The sequence below is a fragment of the Balaenoptera borealis genome (genome assembly GCF_965194805.1).
Source record: "Balaenoptera borealis genome assembly, chromosome: 19".
NCBI lineage: Eukaryota > Metazoa > Chordata > Mammalia > Artiodactyla > Balaenopteridae > Balaenoptera > Balaenoptera borealis.
Window position 1 is genome coordinate 28,277,440 of NC_138878.1, and position 21,991 is coordinate 28,299,430.

The window sequence follows — 21,991 nt, forward strand, 5'->3', positions numbered from 1 at the left end:
CTAGGAAGAGACATACTGTGCACCTCTGACCAGAAGTGACACTTTACTACAAGAAAGATTTCCTCCTTGCCTGGCAACAGCTCAGCCAATCAGAGACTGTCATTACTCAGCCAATTAAAAGCCACTACATAACAAACTCCCAGTTTCCTCCAATGGACTTTTTGTTTATAACAGTGCCTCCTAATTTCCCCTTCGGCTCTATAAAAGAGTTTCCTTTCCTTTTACCAGACTTGCATGTGGTTTGCCATAGTTGCATGTCCCCAACTGCAATTCTTTGCTGCTCCCAAATAAATTTCTGGTTTTGCTGGTAAAATATCTGGTTGTTTTATTGTTTTAGGTTAACAGAATCATTACTTTTGAAACTCCTCACCTGCTCAACTTTCTATTTTTTTCCACAGCACTTATCATATTCTAACATATTGTATAGTCTATTTATTAATTTGCATATTGTTTACTATCTATCTGCCCCTGCTAGAATGCAAGCTCCATGAAGGTGGGATCTTTGTTCTGTTCACTAATAGATTACAGGAAACTAGAAATGCTTGGCAAATTTGCTCAATAAATATTAGTTGAATAAAGGGCTCTAGAATGCTATGAGAGTTCTGGAATGTTTTTAACGATCTACAATATCTTGAGGATTCCAGGATGAAGTATGAACCACTCAGAGGATTGCCTTGGCTCCTTCCTGCATCCCTTTGAGGCTAACATCCCCACTGGAAGATGCCAAAGTCACACCCTGACTTACATGGGAGGGTAAGAGGTGGTATTCTTCACGAAGATCCATGGTTCTGCAGGCTGCGGCGGAGCAAACCTCAAGGATCCAAGAGGGGGCTTGGCAAAAGGGACTCCCAGGAAAACGGCCACAGGCTGTGCAAAACCTTCTAAGCTGACATATTTCCCCAGGACTCTGCCCTGTGCGGTGTCCACAACAGGCGGTGAGGGTGGTTGCCCTGCTGGACATTGAAAGGAAATGAGGACATGTCAGTGGTGAAGGTGTGAACTGGATTCTGGGTGAATTTTGTTACTTTTGCCACGTGATCTTGAATGTCCCCTCAACTCTCTAAGCCTCAGTTTCTTCTTATGTAAGAGAGAATGAAGCTAACTGTCCTTCCTAACTCACAGTTCTATCCGAAGGAGCGAATTGCAGTTGGAGGTATAACAGCATCAAATAAGACATAAATGCAAAAAGAAGAGCCACTGGGAATGAAGACGGCATTCGGTTTCCACACTTAGGAGCATGTGGAAACAATCACCGGATGCTGGTGCCGAGCTGCACGCTGGATGAGAGGATGAACAAGAGCCGGCTGCTCTCCTCAGAAATCTGACCTTATGTGGGGGATGAGCCACATATACCTGACCCTACTGCTGGGAGGAAAGTGGTCCGTGTCCTGAGAGAGGTACCAAGTAGGGTGCCATAGGAGACAGAAGAGGGAGCGAGGCCTTCTGACTGGTGGCTTCATGGAGGCAGTGACCTTGGAGCTGGGACTTGCAGTAGTGGAAGGAGTGACAAGGGGAGGTGGAAGAGGGTGTTTAAAGGTATAAACAGAGATGAGATTGTGCAGAGGTGAGGCTCTGCGACAGCAAAGTGCAAGACCTGCTTGAGGAAGAGCGATGGGCCCATTTGGGTCAGGAAGAGTAATGGGGGTGGAACATAATCCTGGATGAGACAGGTTCATGTCTGGGAGGGTCTCAAACGCCAGGCCAGTGATTCGAGCTTTATTTAGTGGGTAAATGAGCAGCAGTGAACTGTCCTGGAGTAACAGAGAGTGACACAATCAGCTTGAAGAGGCCCCTTCTGCTGGCTCTGAGCAGGGTCATCCAGAGGCAGAGAGACTGGGGCTCAGATTCCGTCTGTCCCCTTCTCATGGAGCAGACAGTTCTTTCTCACTGAGCTGAAATGCGTCTCCCCGAAGCTGCCACATCAGTCCTGGTCCTACCTGCTCTGGGACATCCTGCACCTTCATGTGACAGGCAGCCTTAGTGACCTATGTTCATACCCATCCCTCAAGTCTTCTCTTGTCCGTCCTCAACAGCTTCAGTTTGTTTAAGCATCCTAACAGGAAACGATTTCCAGCCTCTCATCCTCCCAGTTGTTCCCCTTTAGATATAGACAAAAGGTCAACCTCTCCCTCAAAGTATGTGGCCAGAACAGAAAAGAATAACCCAGATTTGGTCTTACAGACAAATCCGATGATAACCTTCAAGAGAGATGAAGTGGACAGACGTCCAACTGGCAAGGGTGAAAAAGTGGGTGATTGGCTGAGAGGTATAGGCAATCCTGGTAACAGCAGCAGTTACCACTTGTGTTATATGTAATGTTTGTATATTGAGCACTTATTATGTGCCACATGGGCATTCCAGTTCCTTTAAACTAATCTTCACAAAAGCCTTGCTAGGTAGACATCAATATGCCCATTTTTCAGATGAAGCAACTGAGGAAATGGAGGCAGCCAGTATGGACTTTCTTATTTTTTAAATTTTATTTATTTTTGTCTGTGTTGGGTCTTGGTTTCTGCACGCGGGCTTTCTCTAGTTGCGGCGAGTGGGGGCTACTCTTTGTTGCGGTGCGTGGGCTTCTCATTGCGGTGGCTTCTCTTGTTGCAGACCACAGGCTCAAGGCATGTGGCTTCAGTAGTTGCAGCGTGTGGGCTCAGTAGTTGTGGCACGCGGGCTCTAGAGCGCAGGCTCAGCAGTTGGGGCGCACGGGCTTAGTTGCTCCACAGCATGTGGGATCTTCCTGGACCAGGGCTCAAACCAGTGTCCCTGGCATTGGCAGGCATATTCTTAACCACTGTGCCACCAGGGAAGTTCCCAGTATGGACTTGCTAAAGGTGGAACTGGCGTGGCCCTGCCAGGGGGTAAACAGCAGTAAGGGAATAACCTGCCCCTAATTTGGTTCTTACTCTGCTCTTACCCTCAGTTCCAGGCCTCTCACAGTATCATAGCACCAGGAGGAAGATAAAACACAGTGGAGACTGGGCTGTCAGTGAACTCAGGAGATAGAGATAGAATTCAGAGTATGATTTTCCGGTTGACCTTGGGCATGTACATTTCCCTGAGTCTCAGTTTCCCCATCTACAAAATGGCACAGATGCATTCTGAGGTCCCTTGCTGCACCCTTATATTAACCAGGTCTTTTATGTTCTGTATTCTGATGCCTTGACATCTGGGGCCTTGCTGATTCTGGAGGGACTGCCCCTCCCAGAGTTCGCCAATCCCTAATGATAGGAATGAACTTCCCCTTCAAGCGTGCCAGAGCCTGTACCCCAACTACCTTCTTTATCAGGCCCTCCACATCTGGCCACTATCATCCTGCCCTAATCACTCCAGGCCAAGTACCTGACAACTGTGTAGTCCCTAAGCCCCAGAACCTGTTGAAATTGGCTACTTTGCCAATCTCAAGCCTGCTTATCCTGCCTCACCTCTTCCTTCCCCCCAGCAACCAAGATAAAGCCCCTTACTCCCAGTTCCTCCTTCTTTCCGGTGCCTCATGACCTATCCAGGGCTTCACCTCCAGGCCCACCATGGTAGTTCCGTACTCCTTCCTCTGGGGAAATTGAGTCATAAACCATCTTTTCAATGACAGTTGGTTCCTGATCTGTGGGCCTTAGAATACCCCAAATTGTCTATTAATACACTGTCTTTTTTTTTTCTGGCTGCCCTGCGAGGCATGCGGGATCTTAGTTCCCCGACCAGGGATCAAACCTGCGCCCCCTGCAGTAGAAGTGCAGAGTCTTTAACCACTGGACCGCCAGGGAAGTTCCAATACACTGTCTTTTAAAACAACTTCTTTATCCCTTTTTTGCACTCTCTCCATTCCAGGCACTCTCTCAGAAACAACAGCGCATTTCAACCTCACGACAGCCTAATGATGTAGATACAGCTGTCACCCCCATTTTATAGAGGGGGAAACTGAGGCACAGAAAAAGGAAGTCCTTTGCCTAAGCTCACAGTGCTAGTAAGTGCTGAGCTGGCATGCAAACCCACACACTCTGCCTCCAGAGGCGGTATTAATATTCTGGTAAGCTAAGCTCCAGGATTTGGCCACGTCCGTATTAGTAATCAAGAGGAAAAGATATGGAGCTCTCCAAAGTCCTCAACTGGGATGCAGGAGGTTAGCTGGTGGTCCCCCTCCGGTGTGGCAGCGTGCAGCCGAGCCTAGGATGTTTATCGTCCACTGTGTCTCCTGCCGCGGGGGACCGGCTGGGCTAGACGGTCCAAGTCCACAGAGCGCGCGCTGCTGCAGAACCGGGCCTGTCACTCCTTCCCCTTGTCCCCCACAAGGATTTCCAAAGGTCCCCCGCTATTTGAATTTAGAAGGACTCACCCCAAGCCGTGAAAGTGGTGAGGGAGGACAAGACCAGAGCGAAGAGCCACATCGTGGAAGGACAGCAGCTCCTGTGCCCGCAGGTCTCGGCACTGCTCAGAGGGGCTGTTCCAGTCCCCGCCCCCAGCTCCCGCCCCCAGCTCTCTGCACAGGCTCCCGCCCCGGTTGCTCAGTAGCCTAATCTGGAAATAACAGAAAAGCTCTCCCACCCTTCCCTGTGGGCTGCTGTTTAGGGCTGTAAGCCATGCCCACCCAGAATTTACCTTCTTTTAAATCAAGAGCCCAGACTTTACTCTCCAATTACAGGTAGCCACCTACAGGTTCAACGATTTGTTTCATAAGTGTTTTTCCCTTCCCGGACTCTAGCCTTAGTGTGCTGTGAGCTACCCAAGGCAGACACCAGCACACAGAGGCCTTTGGACAAGGGGAGGCTGTGGTCTGGGGTCCTCAGAACAACTTGAAAACTTTCAGAGCAACTCCCAGACCCACAGCTGCCCAGCTGGGGAATTAACGGCAAATCTTTTCATTTCCCTGGGCTTCTATTTCATAGAGTTCCATGCTCTTATTTTGGAAGCATCTTAAATTTCATTCAGTCTCCCTTCTGATGCCTAAATTAACTTTACAATATTCCTGCTAAGTGACTCAGCCTCCTGTTGCACACCTGCAGGGTCAGGGAACTCATTCCCTCTCCAGGCAGGGATCTTTGGACAGAATGTTCTTACAATAAAGGGACTCCATCTCTCTACAGTCTTTGCCTCTAATTATTCATTCATCCATCCCTCCATTCTTCCTTCCGTTTATTCATTATTTCACTTATTCATTCATCCTCCAAACATTTACCAAATACTTGGCACTATGCTAAGTGCAATGGATACAAAGATAAATTCAAGACATGTTCCATCTCCTGGAGGAGCTCACCATGTAATAAATAAGACAGATGCAGGGCGAGGTGATAGGTAGATTGCAATGCAATCTGAAAGCACCAAAGTAAAGGGATACAAAGTGCTCTGAGTACACCTGTGAAAGTGCCACTTACCCACTAGGGACACAAGGAAAATGCTCAAAGCCTGTTTTATAGAATTATTAAATGTTGAACAACAGGACATTCTCTAAATACATTCTGGTACAGCTGCCTAAGGAAATACTATGCTTTCACACAAACTAGTGATGCACACCTCTATTTATTTATTTATTTATTTTTGGCTGCGTTGGGTCTTCGTTGCTGCGTGTGGGCTTTCTCTAGTTGTGGCGAGTGGGGGCTGCTCTTTGTTGCGGTGCGCGAGCTTCTCACTGGGGTGGCTTCTTGTTGCAGAGCACGGGCTCTAGGCACGGGGGCTTCAGTAGTTGTGGCACGCAGGCTCAGTAGTTGTAGCGCATGTGCTTAGTTGCTCCGCGGCATGTGGGATCTTCCCGGACCAGGGCTCGAATCCGTGTCCCCTGCATTGGCAGGTGGATTCTTAACCACTGCGCCACCAGGGAAGTCATACACACCTCTATTTATTGACAAGGAAAGGCAGTCATGATCTATTGTGAAGGGGAAAAAAACAGATTATAATATAGTTATGGCTGCTTTAGGAAACAGTTTGGCAATTCCTCAAAAATCAAACACAGGGACTTCCCTGGTGGTCCAGCGATTAAGACTCCATGCTTCCGCTGCAGGGGGTGTGGGTTCGATCCCTGAGGATCCTACATGCCACGTGATGAGGCCAAAAAAATTTAAAAATTAAAAAAAATCAAACACAAAGTTACCAGATTTCCCAGCAATTCCACTCCTAGGTATATACCCACAACAGCTGAAAACATAACTATACAAAAACTTGTACACAAATAGCTGCATTAGTCACAATGGACCGAAGTGGAAAGAACCCAAATATCCAGGAACTGATGAACGGACAAATAAAATAATATCTATCTATACAATGGAATATTATTCAGCCATAAAAAGAAATGAAGTACTGGTACATGCTAAACATGGATGAACCTTGAAAATACTATGCTAATGAAAGAAGCCAGACATGAAAGGACATATACTGTATGATTCCACTTGTATGAAATGTCCAGATTAAGCAAATCCATAGAGGCAGAAAGTAGTTTAGTGGCTGCTGCAGGCCTGGGGTGGGGGAATGATGTGCGGCTGCTAATGGGTAGAGGCTTCTCTTTGAGGTGATGAAAATGTTCTGGGATTACATAGTGGTGACGCTTGCACAACTCTGTGAATATACTGAAAACCACTGACGTGTACGCCTTAGAAAGGTGAATATTATGGTGTGTGGATAATCTTTTAATAAATAAATATTTTTAAAAATCTAGGGCTTCCCTGGTGGCGCAGTGGTTGGGAGTCCGCCTGCCAATGCAGGGGACACGGGTTCGAGCCCTGGTCTGGGAAGATCCCACATGCCGCAGAGCAACTGGGCCCGTGTGCCACAACTACTGAGCCTGCGCTCTAGAGCCCGTGAGCCACAACTACTGAGCCTGCACGCCACAACTACTGAAGCCTGCGAGCCTAGAGCCCATGCTCCGCAACAAGAGAAGCCACTGCAATGAGAAGCCTGCCCACCGCAACCAAGAGTAGCCCCCGCTCGCCGCAACTAGAGAAAGCCTGCGTGCAGCAACAAAGACCCAACGCAGCCAAAAATAAATAAGTCAATAAATAAATTCATAAAATTTTTTTTAAATAAATAAAAATAAAAAATCTAGTCATGTACAATATCCCATTATAATATAAAAAATATCTTTCTTTGGGGGGGAAAAATTTTGGAAGGTTATACCTCTAATTTGTGTTGCAACAGCCATTTCCTGGCTATAATATTGCGAGTGTTTTTATTAGTATTTTTCACTTTTATTCACTCAGACATTCATTTGACAAATATTTACCGAGCACTCACAGTGTGGGAATGACCGTGCTGAGGGTTTTGTATGTAGGATCTCACTTAGTTCTCAAAATAAACCTGTGAATTGATACTGTGATCTCCCCGTGCTCAGTGAGGACAAGGAAATGGCCCACAGTCACACAGCAAGTAAGAGGAAGAGCTGAGAATTGTACAAAAGCTGCACAGTGTTATAGACCTTACTCTGAACATGGTGTTAACCGGAGTCGTGAGATGTGAAATTTGTTCTTGTCCGTGGAGAGGGAGCAGATGTGAAGGGGTTGTCTCTAGGGCAGCAGACTGAAGAGGCAGCTGTGCCTCCTCCACGCTTGCACTGTTTTCCAACTGTCATTTGTCAAAACTGACCTTGTCCAGGCCAGACCAATATTAACATTAGGAAGAATTGGGCAACCATAAAGCACATGACAATCTTAGAAAAGCTCATGGGTTCTTGGCCAACGTCATAGGTTGTGGGTGAAATGAAGCTTCTGGAGACCCAAGTTCTAAGAGTGATGCTCGTGTGTACCCATTCTAGCCACTGTGGCAGGCCGGTGAGGGCTGAGGGTTTGGGACAGCAGTAGAGTCAGGCCCCAGAGGCGACTGCTTCTACAAAGATTGACCTGGGCTGGGCTCCTCCCTTTTACCAGGAAAGAAACATGGGTCCTAAAGAACACCCTAATAAAGAACACCCCTATCTCTATCCACACTGGATAACCCAGGTTGTCTTCCTAAGCAGAAAACAAAGCTGTTTCTAATCACTTTGCACTCATACACTCACACTTATGTGCGTATACACACACACACACACACACACACACACACACACCTGTTAAGGCAAAACCATCCTGCCTTTTGCCCTGGCCAGCTGGCCTTTGCAACTTGAGACACAGACCTGGCTCTTAGACTATGAAGACTGTAGGATGCTGTCTTAGCAAAATATAAAAAGGAAGGATGAATCATTCTCCCAGCCCCACTGTTCCATCGCATGCCCTCTTGTGACACCCACAGTTCCGCAAACACGCGCAGCTATGCCCAGACCTTGAAGTGTCTGCAGCCTGCATGCCCACTCCTGGCTCATGATGACTCTGCAGAAGTGGGTGTGGCATCAAGCCAGACCTCAATTTGCTTAACCTGTGCCCGCTCCCTGGGTCGCACCAGCTGTAAGTGATACAGCTCTTGTTTCAGTGGCATTTGATAGAGATTACAGCTTTTAACTTGGGAAACTGCCATATGGAACTAGTCTGAAGAGGAAAATCCTATACTGGCCTTAATGCCTAAGTAGCTGGGCAGGTCTTGGGACAGAAGACACCTCTAAGCTCCAAATCAGACCCCTGCCATCTCCATCAATTCACTCAACAGATACATGGAGAGCACATACTAGAACAATCACTGGACAAGTCTGAGCCCATGTCCTGCTGGACCATTCAGCTGGACTCTGTCCATTAATCATGGGATTAATCAGGCAGAGTCTTCATGGTGGAGAACGCTGCACTGGGGGACCAGAGGTCTGGAAACCCACAGGGGGACTTCAGACGTCCTTTTTGGAAAGGGAGTGGTGAGAGGCAGGGGTGGCGATGGCTGAGGTGATCCCTCATGCACCATCCACCTTGGATCAACATTCTATGAACCTAGAATTCTATGAAATTTTTCAATGCAGCCTAGACATATACAGTGTTTCTGGAATCTGTTATTCTCATGCTAACATCACATTTTTAGCCATATCAGCATACCGTCTGTACTATTATGAGCAGTTTTCTTTTATTTTTTTAAATTTACTTATTTTTGGCTGTGTTGGGTCTTTGTTGCTGCATGCAGGCTTTCTCTAGTTGTGGCAAGCGGAGGCTACTCTTCGTTGCGGTGTGTGGGCTTCTCATTGCGGTGGCTTCTCTTGTTGTGGAGCACGGGCTCTAGGCGTGCGGGCTTCAGTAGTTGTGGCTCACGGGCTCAGTAGTTGTGGCTCATGAGCTCTAGAGTGCAGGTTCAGTAGTTGTGGTGCATGGGCTTAGTTGCTCCGCAGCATGTGGGATCTTCCCGGACCAGGGCTCGAACCCATGTCCCCTGCACTGGCAGGCGGATTCTTAACCACTGCACCACCAGGGAAGTTCCTATGAGCAGTTTTCTTAAATGAATTAATTCTTTTTGTTTTAATGCAATTGTTCAAAAAGAAAATTTTACCCATTTCCATAAATGGAAGATTATAAATTGTCATAAATTAAAGGTGTTAAAAAAGTAAAAATTCAACTGAGTAAAATTTAAAGATCCTATTGGCTCTATTCAATGATTCATGAATCGGGCAGTATCCCATATAGCAAACAGAAAGATGTTCAGAGAGCTATACAAAATGAAAGACTCTTATAGGCAGAAGGAGGTGGGACAAGGAAGTTAAAAAATTAAGAGTGGATTTTTTGTGGCATGGTCACCTTACATTAAGGGGTGGCAGGGGTCTATCAGGCCAATGACCTCACTGGTTCTGACCAGGCAATTCCGGATTGACATAAATCTCAGCAAGATCTTTTTTGACCCATCTCCTAGAGTAATGAAATAAAAACAAAAATAGGGCTTCCCTGGTGGCGCAGTGGTTGAGAATCTGCCTGCCAATGCAGGGGACATGGGTTCGGGCCCTGGTCTGGGAAGATCCCACATGCCGCGGAGCAACTAAGCCCGTGAGCCACAACTACTGAGCCTGCGCGTCTGGAGCCTGTGCTCCGCAACAAGAGAGGCCGCGATAGTGAGAGGCCCGTGCACCGCGATGAAGAGTGGCCCCCGCTCGCCCCAACTAGAGAAAGCCCTCGCACAGAAACGAAGACCCAACACAGCCAAAAATAAAAATAATAAATAAATAATAAATAAATTAAAAAACAAAAAACAAAAATAAACAAATGGGACCTAATTAAACTTGAAAGCTTTTGCACGGCAAAGGAAACCATAAACAAGACGAAAAGACAACCTTCAGAATGGGAGAAAATATTTGCAAACGAAGCAACTGACAAGGGATTAATCTCCAAAATATAACAACAGCTCATGAAGCTCAATACCAAAAAAAATAAACGACCCAATCAAAAAAAGGGTGGAAGACCTAAATAGACATTTCTCCAAAGAAGACATACAGATGGCCAAGAGGCACATGAAAAGATGCTCAACATCATTATTAGATAAATGCAAATCAAAACTACAATGAGGTACCACCTCACACCCGTCAGAATGGCCATCATCAAAACATCTACAAACAATAAATGCTGGAGAGGGTGTGGAGAAAAGGGAACCGTCTTACACTGTTGGTGGGAATGTAAATTAATACAGCCACTATGGAGAACAGTATGGAGGTTCCTTAAAAACTAAAATAGAATTACCATATGACCCAGCAATCCCACTCCTGGGCATATACTCGGAGAAAACCATAATTTGAAAAGATACATGCACCCCAATTTTCATTGCAGCACTATTTACAATAGCCAGTTCATGGAATGCCCATCAATAGACGAATAGATAAAGAAGATGTGGTACATATACACAATGGAATATTAATCAGCCATAAAAAGGAATGAAATTGTGCCATTTGCAGAGATGTGGATGGACCTAGAGACTGTCATACAGAGTGAAGTCAGTCAGAAAGAGAAAAACAAATATCATATATTAACGCATATATGTGCAATCTAGAAAAATAATACAGATGAACCTATTCGCAAAGCAGAAATAGAGACACAGACGTAGAGAACAAAGGACACCAAGGGCAAAAAGGGGGTGGGATAAATTGGGAGATTGGAATTGGCATATATACCCTACTATGTATAAAATAGATAACTAGTGAGAACTAGTTAACTAAACAATAGGTTATTGTTTAGCACAGGGGGAAGAAAAAGAAGGTACAATCCATTTGTAGGATATATATTAAGTTAACCTTAAAAATGCATTCCAATATACAGTAGGTGCAGACAAATACTGTTTGGTTCCACTTATACAAGGTACCTTGAATAGTCAAATTCATGGAGTACAAAAGTACATTTGTAGATGCCAGGGGCTGGGGGGTTGGGGGGATGGGGAGGGGGAATGGGTAGTTAGTGTTTAATGGGGACAGAGTTTCAGTTTAGGAAGGTGAAAAATGCAGTAGATGGATGACGGTGAGAGTTGCACAGCAATGTGAATGTACTTAGTGCCACTGAACTGTACAGTTAAATACGATTAAAACAGTATGTTTTATATTATGTGACTTTTACCACAATAAAAAAAAATTTAAAAACGGGGGGATGGCAGGGGTCTATCAGACCAATGACCTCACTGGTGCTGACCAGGCAATTCCAGATTGACTGGTTTAACATTTCACTCCTGGGAGAAGTTGAACTATAATTAAGTTAGATATTAAACCTGTTTGGTGACGTGTGCTTAGTGCAAGTGATTCCATTTTGGTACCGTTGTCTCTTTTGACAATTTTCCGCTTTTGGTCAGAGTCTCAGCTTAACTGAGAGACGTGATAAAAGTTTAAGGCATCAGTGCCACGCCCAGCTACCACTCTGAAGTTTCTGATGATCCTCTGTGTGGTATTCACAGGTCATGATGTTCTTTGCTGAAACTCTGTTGTATTCAGAGGTCATGATTTTCGATTCACATTTGTTTAGTTGGTTATTCTCTTTGTTCCTTTTCTGATGTTCCAGTCTTTGGGAGATTAGCTATGAATATGTATTTAAAGATTTTGAGAGGCTACAACACACCAGGGAGATTACTATGATTATTAGAAGCAGGATAATTCCCAATGTCTAGAGTGTACTTTAAAGCTGTGGTCCCCAAGACCTAAATCAATCAAAATCAAATAAGTCAAGGAAAGACCCCATTGAAAGAGTCACTTGCTTAAGGCATGTGGCTTGCTCAGTGATCTCATGCTCAACTGATGTTCAACTTCCCCAGAAGTGTTAATCCAGGTGCCTCAAGTGTCGTGGTCCACAGCAAAGACACCTACTTGTTCAGCTAAAAGATAATCAATGGCAGTTTTATTATCAAAAACAACCTGTCCAATATATACACTACCAAATGTAAAACAGTTAGCTAGTGGGAAGCAGCCGCATAGCACAGGGAGATCAGCTTGGTGCTTTGTGACCACCCAGAGGGGTGGATAGGGAGGGTGGGAGGGAGATGCAAGAGGGAGGGGATATGGGGATATATGTATACGTATAGCTGATTCACTTTGTTATACAGCAGAAACTAACACACCATTGTAAAACAATTATACTCCAATAAAGATGTTAAAAAAAACAAAACAAACAAACAAAAAACAACCTGTCCAGAGAGTCTAAGGATTTTTGTTGGGCAACCATTATGTTAGCAGAAGATCCTGCAATACTTTTTTTTTTTTTTTTTTTAAACAGTTGAGGAGAGGTTTCAGATCATAGCCTCATTTGCACTTACTCCTACCCGGGAGAGTAATCTGCCAAAGGAAGCTAATTTTGAATAACGAATGCCTTCCGATAATTCCCACTTGAGTCTGTGTCTCAGGGCTGGAAAGGCATCAGCCATGGAGGTCAATAAAATTTGAGGGTTGATAGACCACACAGGCATATTTATTCCAGTTATCCTTGCCTTGTGTCTGTCTTTTTGTACACAGTTTGGGATCACAGGCAGGGAATCAGAGACAGGGAAATGGACCCCCAGGGTCACGTTGTCTGACACAGTACAGAGGGGACTGAGTTTGTTCCAGGGAAACTGAGGCATTGGAAATCAGGGTAAGTTTGTGACAGGAAAAACTACAGAATCACCACCATCGTGGCAAATCTATCAGTCATTTGGAGGTTGGATTACCATTATTTGCAATGTCCTGAGGTATTTGCGCAATGGCATTATCTTTCCAGGCCAGAGCAAAGCAAAAGGTGGACAAAAGAATCATAAAATATTTTCATGGTGTAAGAATTAGGAAAAGAATGGTCAAACAGCAAAGGAGAAATGGAATGAAACTTTCTGGATCCAATGTCTTGGTAGGAAGTAGTCTACCTCAATGTTGGCTACTTCTTTTCCTAGTCAATTTGATTTTGAGGTCTCCAGCAGGTGTGCAGTTCCTAGCGTCTAGAGGAATCCTTTTAAGTTGAGAAATGAGGACCCAAAGGACTTTCCTGGTGGTGCAGTGCTTAAAAATCCGCCTGCCAATGCAGGGGACATGGGTTCGATCCTCGGTCTGGGAAGATCCCACATGCCGCGGAGCCAATAAGCCCATGCGCCACAACTACTGAGCCTGCGCTCTAGAGCCTACAAGCCACAACTACTGAGCCCATGTGCCACAACTACTGAAGTTCGCGTGCCTAGAGCCTGTGCTCCACAGCAAGAGAAGCCCCTGCAATGAGAAGCCCACGCACCGCAACGAAGAGGTGCGCCTGCTCTCTGCAACTAGAGAAAAGCCCTCGCGTAGCAACGAAGACCCAATGCAGCCAAAAATAAATAAATAAAACAAATAAATTTATATATTAAAAAAAAAGAATCTGCCTGCCAATGCAGGGGACACGGGTTCGAGCCCTGGTCCGGGAAGATCCCACATGCCGTGGAGCAACTAAGCCTGTGCACCACAACTACTGAGCCCGTGTGTCACAACTACTGAAGCCCGCGTGCCTAGAGCCCGTGCTCCGCAACAAGAGAAGCCACCGCAATGAGAAGCCCACGCACCGCAACGAACAGTAGCCCCTGCTCGCCGCAACTAGAGAAAGCCCGCGTGCAGCAACAAAGACCCAACGTAGCCAAAAATAAATAAATTAATTAATTAATTAAAAAAAAAAAAAAGGAAATGAGGACCCAAGGTTTAAGTCCCTGATATTTGGCTGTCATCTGGGTAGTGAGGAGGACCTGTTATAATGGGTTCCCTTCCAAGGAGATTCAAGGACAGTCTTTGTGCTTAGTGATTCCAAATCAGAAGGGTGAGAAAAAACTTGAAACTTTAGTTTGGAGAGTCGTAGCCAGATATTTGAGGAAACTAGAAAAATTCAGGATCCAGTCCAGTTTACAGCAACATGTCTTGGATTTATCTTTGTATCCATTGCACTTAGCATAGTGCCAGGCATTTGGTAAATGTCTGGAGGATGAATGAATAAATGAAATAATGAATAAACGGAAGGAAAGATGGAGGGAGGGATGAAAGAATAGAGCCAAAGACTATGGAGAGATGGAGTCCCTTTATTGTAACAACATTCTGTCCAAAGACCCCTGCCTGGAGAGGGAATGAGTTCCCTGACCCTGCAGGTGTGCAACAGGAGGCTGAGTCACTTAGCAGGAATATTGTAAAGTTAATTTAGGCATCAGAAGGGAGACTGAATGAAATTTAAGATGCTTCCAAAATAAGAGCATGGAACTCTATGAAATAGAAGCCCAGGGAAATGAAAAGATTTGCCGTTAATTCCCCAGCTGGGCAGCTGTGGGTCTGGGAGTTGCTCTGAAAGTTTTCAAGTTGTTCTGAGGACCCCAGACCACAGCCTCCCCTTGTCCAAAGGCCTCTGTGTGCTGGTGTCTGCCTTGGGTAGCTCACAGCGCACTAAGGCTAGAGTCCGGGAAGGGAGAAACACTTATGAAACAAATTGTTTGAAGAGTCTCTGGCTACCTGTAATTGGAGGGTTTAGTCCTGGCTGTCAGTATAAAAGAGGGCAAACTCTGGGGAGGGGAGGGTGTGTCTTAGAGGTGGCCGGGGGGTTCGGGGGGGTAGGAGCTTGCAGCCAGAGCTGGAGAGGGCGGGACTGGAGGAGGGCAGAGCTGAGAGGTGGGACCGCACTGCCCCTCCAAACTCCTAGAGACCTGTAGGCATGGGAGCTGCTCTTCCGTACTGTGGCTCTCTGCTCTGGTCCTGACCTCCCTCTCCACTTCCACAGCCTGGCATGAGTCCTCCTGAAATGCAAATAGCGGGGTGACATTTCGAAATCTTTGTCTGGGACGAGGTGCCAGAGATGCATACAGGGCAAAAGTTCCCTAGCAATGGCTCACCCTCTGGACTTGGAGCTTTGAGCCCAGCCAATCTGGTGGCAGGAGACACAGGGGAGGGTAAACACCATGAGACACAGCTGCACAGGCCATGTGCAGGAGGGAAATCAGCTGACCTCCCGCCTTGCTGTTGAGAACTTTGGAGAGTGCCTACTATTTTCCTCTTGATTATTAGTATGGATGAGGCCAAATCATGGAGAGTGGCACACTCACATTAATACCAGAATATTAATACCGACTCTGGAGCCATAGTGCATGTGTTTGCATCCCAGCTCAGCACTTACTAGCTGTGTGTCCTGAGGCAAGAACCTTCCCTTTTCTGTGCCTCGGTTTTGTATTTCTAAAATGGGGGTGACAACTGTATCTACCTCATTGGGCTATTGTGAGGTTGAAATGGGTTGCTGTTTCTAAAATGTGTCTGGAATGGAGACAATGCAAAAAAGTAATTCATAAATAAACGGGTTGCTTTAAGATACAGTGTATTAATAGACAATCTGAGGTGTGGTAAGGCCATGGATCAGGAGCCAAATGCCACTGAAAAGATAGTTTGTTACAGTTCCCCAGAGGAGGGGGCGTGACACCACCATGGTGGGCCACAAGGTGAGGCACCGGGTGCATCAGGAGGCAGAGGAAGGAAGGAGGAATTGGGCGCAAGAACCTTTATCTTGGTTGCTGGGGGGAAGGTAGAGGCGAAGCAGAATAAGCAGGTTTGGGATTGGCAAACTAGCCAATTGCAATGGGCTCTGGGGCTTAGGGAGTTCCCACAGTTGTCAGGTACTCGGCCTGGAGTGATTAGGGCAGGATGATAGTGGCCAGATGTGGAGGGCCTGATAAAGAAGGTAGTTGGGGTACAGGCTCTGGCACGCTTGAAGGGGAAGTTCATTCCTATCATTAGGGATTGGCGAACTCTGGGAGGGGCAGTCCCTCCAGAATCAGCAAGGCCCCAGATGTCAAGGCATCAGAATACAGAACATGAAACACCTGGTTAATATAAGGGTGCAGCAAGGGACCTCAGAATGCACCTGTGCCATTTTATAGATGGGGAAACTGAGACTCAGAGAGGGACATGTACATGCCCAAGGTCAACCGGAAAATCATGCTCTGAATTCTATCTCTATCTCCTGAGTCCAGAGCCAGTGCTCTGGCTGTCAGTGCACTGACAGCCCAGGCTCCACTGGGTTTTATCTTCTTCCTGGGCCTATGACACTGTGAGAGGCCTGGAACTGAGGGTAAGAGCAGAGTAAGAACCAAATTAGGGGCAGATTATTCCCTTACTGCTGTTTACCCCCTGGCAGGGCCACGCCAGTTCCACCTTTAGAAAGTCCATACTGGCTGCCTCCATTTCCTCAGTTACCTCATCTGTAAAATGGGCATATTAATGTCTACCTAGCAAGGCTTTTGTGAAGATTAGTTTAAAGGAACTGGACTGCACATGCAATAATTAAAAAATTATTAAGAATTTCAAGATAGCAACAGCAGAGTACTAAAGCTACCACGGAGCCTGGAGGCTTCTGAGTGGGTACTGTGTGACAGCACAGGTCTCACACCCATGACAGAGCTGGTGACAGAGCTGGGATATGACCCTTGCCAGTTTGGCTCTAGAACCTGGCTTTTTTTAGAGGTGACATCTTGAGGGACAAATAGGAATTAGTCAGTTTCAGAGAAATGCACAGGTATGAGGCCCAGGGGGCTGGGTGTGCTTGGGGACACACCTGCAGGTAGTGCAGGATGACTGGAGCACAGAGGTAGGGTGGGCTGAGGAGGGGGAGTTTGGATTTACCTTGAAGGTAAGGGGAGCCACTAGAGGGCTTTAAAGAAGCATGCAATAGGTGCTCAATAAATGTTTCCTTATTAGCACACCGTCTGTCTTCTCCATTAGACTGAGAGTTCCCGAGGACAGGGTTAGTCCTTCTTTGCATTCTCTATTTCCTTCCTGGGATGGCTGGGTATGATTTTCTTCTTCTTTTTTTAAAATTTTTTAAATTTTTTAAAATAATTAATTAATTAATTAATTAATTAATTTTTGGTTGTGTTGGGTCTTCGTTTCTGTGCGAGGGCTTTCTCTAGTTGCGGCAAGCGGGGGCCACACTTCATCCCGGTGCGCGGGCCTCTCACTATCACGGTCTCTCTTGTTGCGGAACACAGGCTCCAGACGCGCAGGCTCAGTAGTTGTGGCTCATGGGCCCAGTTGCTCCGCGGCATGTGGGATCCTCCCGGACCAGGGATCGAACCCGTGTCCCCTGCATTGGCAGGCAGATTCTCAACCACTGCGCCACCAGGGAAGCCCGCTGGGTATGATTTTGATCAATGAATGAGTGAGTGAATAATGCCACCCAGGATATAATACAAAACCCAGTGGGTCTTTTCATCCAAACAAGAACCACTTTTTACTCTCCTGGTCAGGGAGGTGTTGAGGGTTCAGATAGGCTCTGAGACAGGTACAGAGAGCAAAGACCCCTAGTCCTCTGGGCTTCCCTCAGCCTTTGCTTGGCAGCAGGAGTGTGTGCTGGTGCCACCTGGTGGCCACAGTGCTCATGTTCTATTTTGATTGTCTTCCTCCATTGCCAAGGGGCCCCGTCAGGCCAGAGAAGGGAAGCGGGAGCCTGGAGTGGGCAGAAACGCTCTGCTCAGCATGTAACCAAAATTTTGGTCCCTGTTCCCAATGCCAAGTGATAATGAGGCAAGGTTTTGAGAATAAAGGAAAGAGAAAAAAAATTTTAATATAACAACACTTCTTTTAATGTACACACATCATTCTCCTATCGTTTCACTAGCAAAACCAGGGTCTTCAGAACTCAGTATTAATTACAATACCATCCCACATGGCTATATATAGCCTTAGAAACACTTTGTGCTCTTTAGATGTGGAGGCAGCAGGAGAAAATGGAAAAGAATAGTGGCTTCTCAGGATAGCTTCACCAAAGTGCCAGTTGATCCAACCCAATTGTTTGGAGTGAGAAAAATTTCTTGTCAAGTTGTTCATCATCCTTTCCAGAGTTTCACAGAGAACCCTGTACTCTTCTGCTCTTGGCACTTAGAAGCATTCCAGTCTTTCAGCTCTTTGATTATTCCTCCATTCAACAAGCATATGTGTTTCACTCACATCACAGTCCAAATGAGTTTTGCCAACTGCAACTGGCCTTCCCTTGTGATTTGGCATCTGGCTTCTCCATCTTGTGATGCTGAGATCTTCCAGGGCCTCCTGAGTCACCTCTGCTGTTCTAGAAGAGTCTCCTGGAGAGACGGGAAGCAATTGGAGCTCACCTTGGGGACACAGTTGCCGGCAGTAGCCATTTTTTGGTAGTTCATTCTACCACAAGCACACTGGTGCTGGCCAGGGCCATTTTGGAGTCCTTGACATATTTATTTATTTATTTATTTTTATTTATTTTTTGGTTGCCCCACATGGCTTGTGAGATCTTAGTTCCCTGACCAGGGATTGAACCTGTGCCCTCTGCAGTAAAAGCACAGGGTCCTAACCATTGGACTGCCAGGGAATTCCCTTGAGAAATATTATTTTGCCAGCAAATGAGGAGGGTAGGAGACTAACATCTTGAAAACTACTGTCCTACTCTCTGAAAGAGGGCAGGTCTATTTAAGGAGAATTTTGAGGGTAGGGGTCACAGGACTATGTGACCGAGACCTCACTGGGCTGGTGCTGTTTCTTTCGATATATCTGTGATTCATGGCCATTGCAGTAGTCTGCCTCTGGTCAAGATGTTCTGTTTTTCTTCTGCTTGATCCTACACACCTGTGACTCAAATTAAGAAGAACTAGCCAAACAGGCTAGAACTTATCAGCATAGTTAGCAGACAGAAACAGCATGTGTACATTATTTGATTTAATGCATGAGTTAAAAGAGGTCAGTTGTTAAATTTTTAACTCTATATTCAGCTACATATTCCCCACTGTCAGTTATAACCTTCCATATCTATGGGAGTGAGGACTAAAAAGTCATCTGGCTACTTCCTGCTGAAGGGGGCAATGTTAAAAATGGGGAGGATTAGAAGAGAGAAAGTTCTGGACTTTCATTTTAAAGGATTCGCTTGTCCCAAAAGGTGCTCTAAAATCCTGCAAGATAAGCAGAGAGGCTTTTTCTTTCTTTCTGGCCTGATGTCACCTTTTGTTATATTAACACCTTGGAGGGCATAAGGTTGCAGTCGGCCGCCAGGTTCTCAGTAGTACAGAAACGTGTCTGAAACCACATCCGTAACAGCCATCCAGCTCTGTATTCAATGCCTGAACCACAGTTACTCTACTTTGATTTTTAAATGTATACTTTTTCTTAATGGTTAAAGCAGATGTACAAGTATATGTAATAGGCCACAAACAGGCTGTTCTGATTAGCCTAAAGTTCAAAATAATGTATAAGCCAGAATGACTTTCCCATACCTCAATATGTGAAAATTTCCTCCATAATTTTCCCCTTTTAGTTTCAAATCTCTCCATAGAAAGCATTGATAATCAATACATTTTTCCATTGTTGCTGGAGTGGTTTAGCTGCCTGCTCCAGGTCCATTCATGTCTCTCAGTGCTAGGCTTACTCATCGTTTACACCTTTGCCTAGTTCTCCACGTTGGGGGAAAACTAATCAGATAGGACAAACAAATACAGTGAGGTATGCTGACAGGGAAACACTTTATAGGCTATGCATTTAATCAATTATACCAAATTGTCATTCAAACATTGTATATGTGCTTTTAGCAGTACACTCAAAGCAAGCAGTGATACATGTCATGAATAGTTAGACAACTTCACTAGAGAATTTTCTTTCCATCCTGAACATTGGGGTTAAAAGTATGGTCAGAAGTAAAACAATAACTTTCCATTTTGATAGGAAGACAAACATTTGGTAAACAGTTCAATTAAATTAGTTGGATGGTTCTTCAGGGCTGATACAGATTCTTGGGTCAGCTGCCTACCACTGCTGTTGTCTTCTTAACCTGGTGTGGTTGTCATTTGGGGTCAGCAGTCTTTTCTATAGACAGTTCAATACAGAGGCCCTTCTTAATTGGGAAATATGAATTTAAGAGTTGATTCCCTTCAGTTTCCTTGTGCATGAGGTACTTGAGAATACCTGATAAGAAGCCTTTCATCTAGGTTGGAGACAGTCCTTTAAATGATGCTTTTTCCAGTATGCATAACCCCTTGGTTATAGATCATGGGGCACCTGATCTTCATCCAAAGATAGATTACAGTGATGAGCTTCAGAAACAAGCTTAGAATATCTTCTTAATAACTCAGTTAAACTTAACAATAACGTAACATAGTAACAAAGAGCTATTTGGGAAGAGAGTTTTAGATGGTAAATACTGACCTCAATTAACAAAACTAGAATTTAACACCTATTGAAATGTAATCTTTTCTCTCTAAAAGTACCCTCATTTTTACCAAATATAGCCAAATTATGATTGTAGAAAGAATATCCCAAGTGGAAAACACATTTTCTAACCATTTCTTTTTTCATTGTGAGGGCATCAGTCTTGCAGTCAGGGAAGGCTTTAACCCATCAAATAAAAAATGGGGTTTGCCAGGGAGCTGGGAGGATCCAAGTGGCTGTCTTGGGTTTCCCATAGCCCTGACTGTTTAACTCACAGCTATTGTTTACCTATCTTAATTTCTCTGATTTAGGAGCAGACTGTTGCCATGTTATAAAGACATCAGGATGGCAATGAGGAGTTAATTTTCTTTGTAGAAGCAGAATGGACTTTATCTACATGTGCTATAATCTTTATAGATTCTGTTGTTGCCTTTGCATGAAAGTCAGTTAGGGCATTTCCCTAATACTCAGGTTCAGTCCCTTTGGTGTGAGCCTCAGTTTTGATGATGGATAACATTTTATGTCAGGTCATATAAGATTTTAAGGAATTTCATATAATTTCTGTAACACCCACAATATATTTATATAGACATAACAAAAAGAAGGCTTAATGTTACCTTTTATTTGACAATGCTTCCCCTCTAATTTAATCTACCAAATAATCCTAGTTAGTTTAATATTTTTTCTGAGATGCCTCAGGGGCCCTCTGAAGCACCTCAAAGTTAGCTGGAGGTCAGAAGAACCTTAACTAGAATTTGACATTTGGGAAGTTTGTCAAAAATATCAAAAAGTTTCAAAACACTTGGTGAACAGAATTACATGTCATTTTGAAACAATACTTATTCACTCAACCAAAGTAATAAAAGATTTCAAAAGCAAATACAAGTCACTTAAAGGCAAAGAGATTCACACAATCTGTTCTCAAAAGCAGCATTTCAAGAAACCTTTGTTCTTTTAACAGAGAGAGAAAACCAAATTCTTTTTTTTTTTTTTTTTGGTACCACCTTACTGTTAATAACAAAATCCATTTATTTAATTAAATTCAATCTAATCTTAATCAATCCTGATCATTAAAAAACCCTCCTTTTTTCAAGGTTCTTTTTCTGTAAACCTTCCATAACTTTATGTGTCCGTATTAATTTGTCCCCTTTTTTAAAACTATAAACAACCAGCTCTAGGACAAAATTATTCTCTTTTCCCCATGAATATATTTCCAGTCTTCATGTCTTCTGTCACTGACAACATATATCCTACTATCTTTACATATTGAAATGTTTCCCTTATTATTTTAGTAGCTTTAGTTATATATAATAATTTTTTAACTCTTAGAAACCTTAACAAAACCAAGAAACAAGTAATTTAACTGGTTGTGATATCAGCATTCCTTGATTAGCAAACTTAAGAATTTATTTCATAACCTCCAAAAACATAGTTTCCTCATAGTATGATTTCTCTGGCATGTGGTGCAAGATGCATGTCTAATAAACCCAAACGTCTTTAGTTTCCCTCTCGTAAGAAGACAAAAGTAGGTAAACTTAG

General features: G+C 44.6%; 1 protein-coding gene across 2 annotated transcripts in view; it reads right to left on the reverse strand.

The window, feature by feature from the left end:
* Nucleotides 1-4,436, reverse strand: part of CES1 (carboxylesterase 1) — a 35,244-nt gene extending 30,808 nt beyond the window's left edge. Inside the window, exons 1-2 of one of the 2 annotated variants that reach the window (XM_082366980.1) lie at nt 4,328-4,436; nt 746-953 (exon numbers count right to left, since the gene is read on the reverse strand). In XM_082366980.1, coding sequence (XP_082223106.1) covers nt 746-953; nt 4,328-4,379 — 260 coding nt within the window. In that variant the 5' untranslated portion in view covers nt 4,380-4,436. The remainder of the gene's footprint in view (nt 1-745; nt 954-4,327) is intronic. The other variant, XM_082366981.1, reaches the window with a different exon arrangement.
* Nucleotides 4,437-21,991: the final 17,555 nt, after the last annotated feature.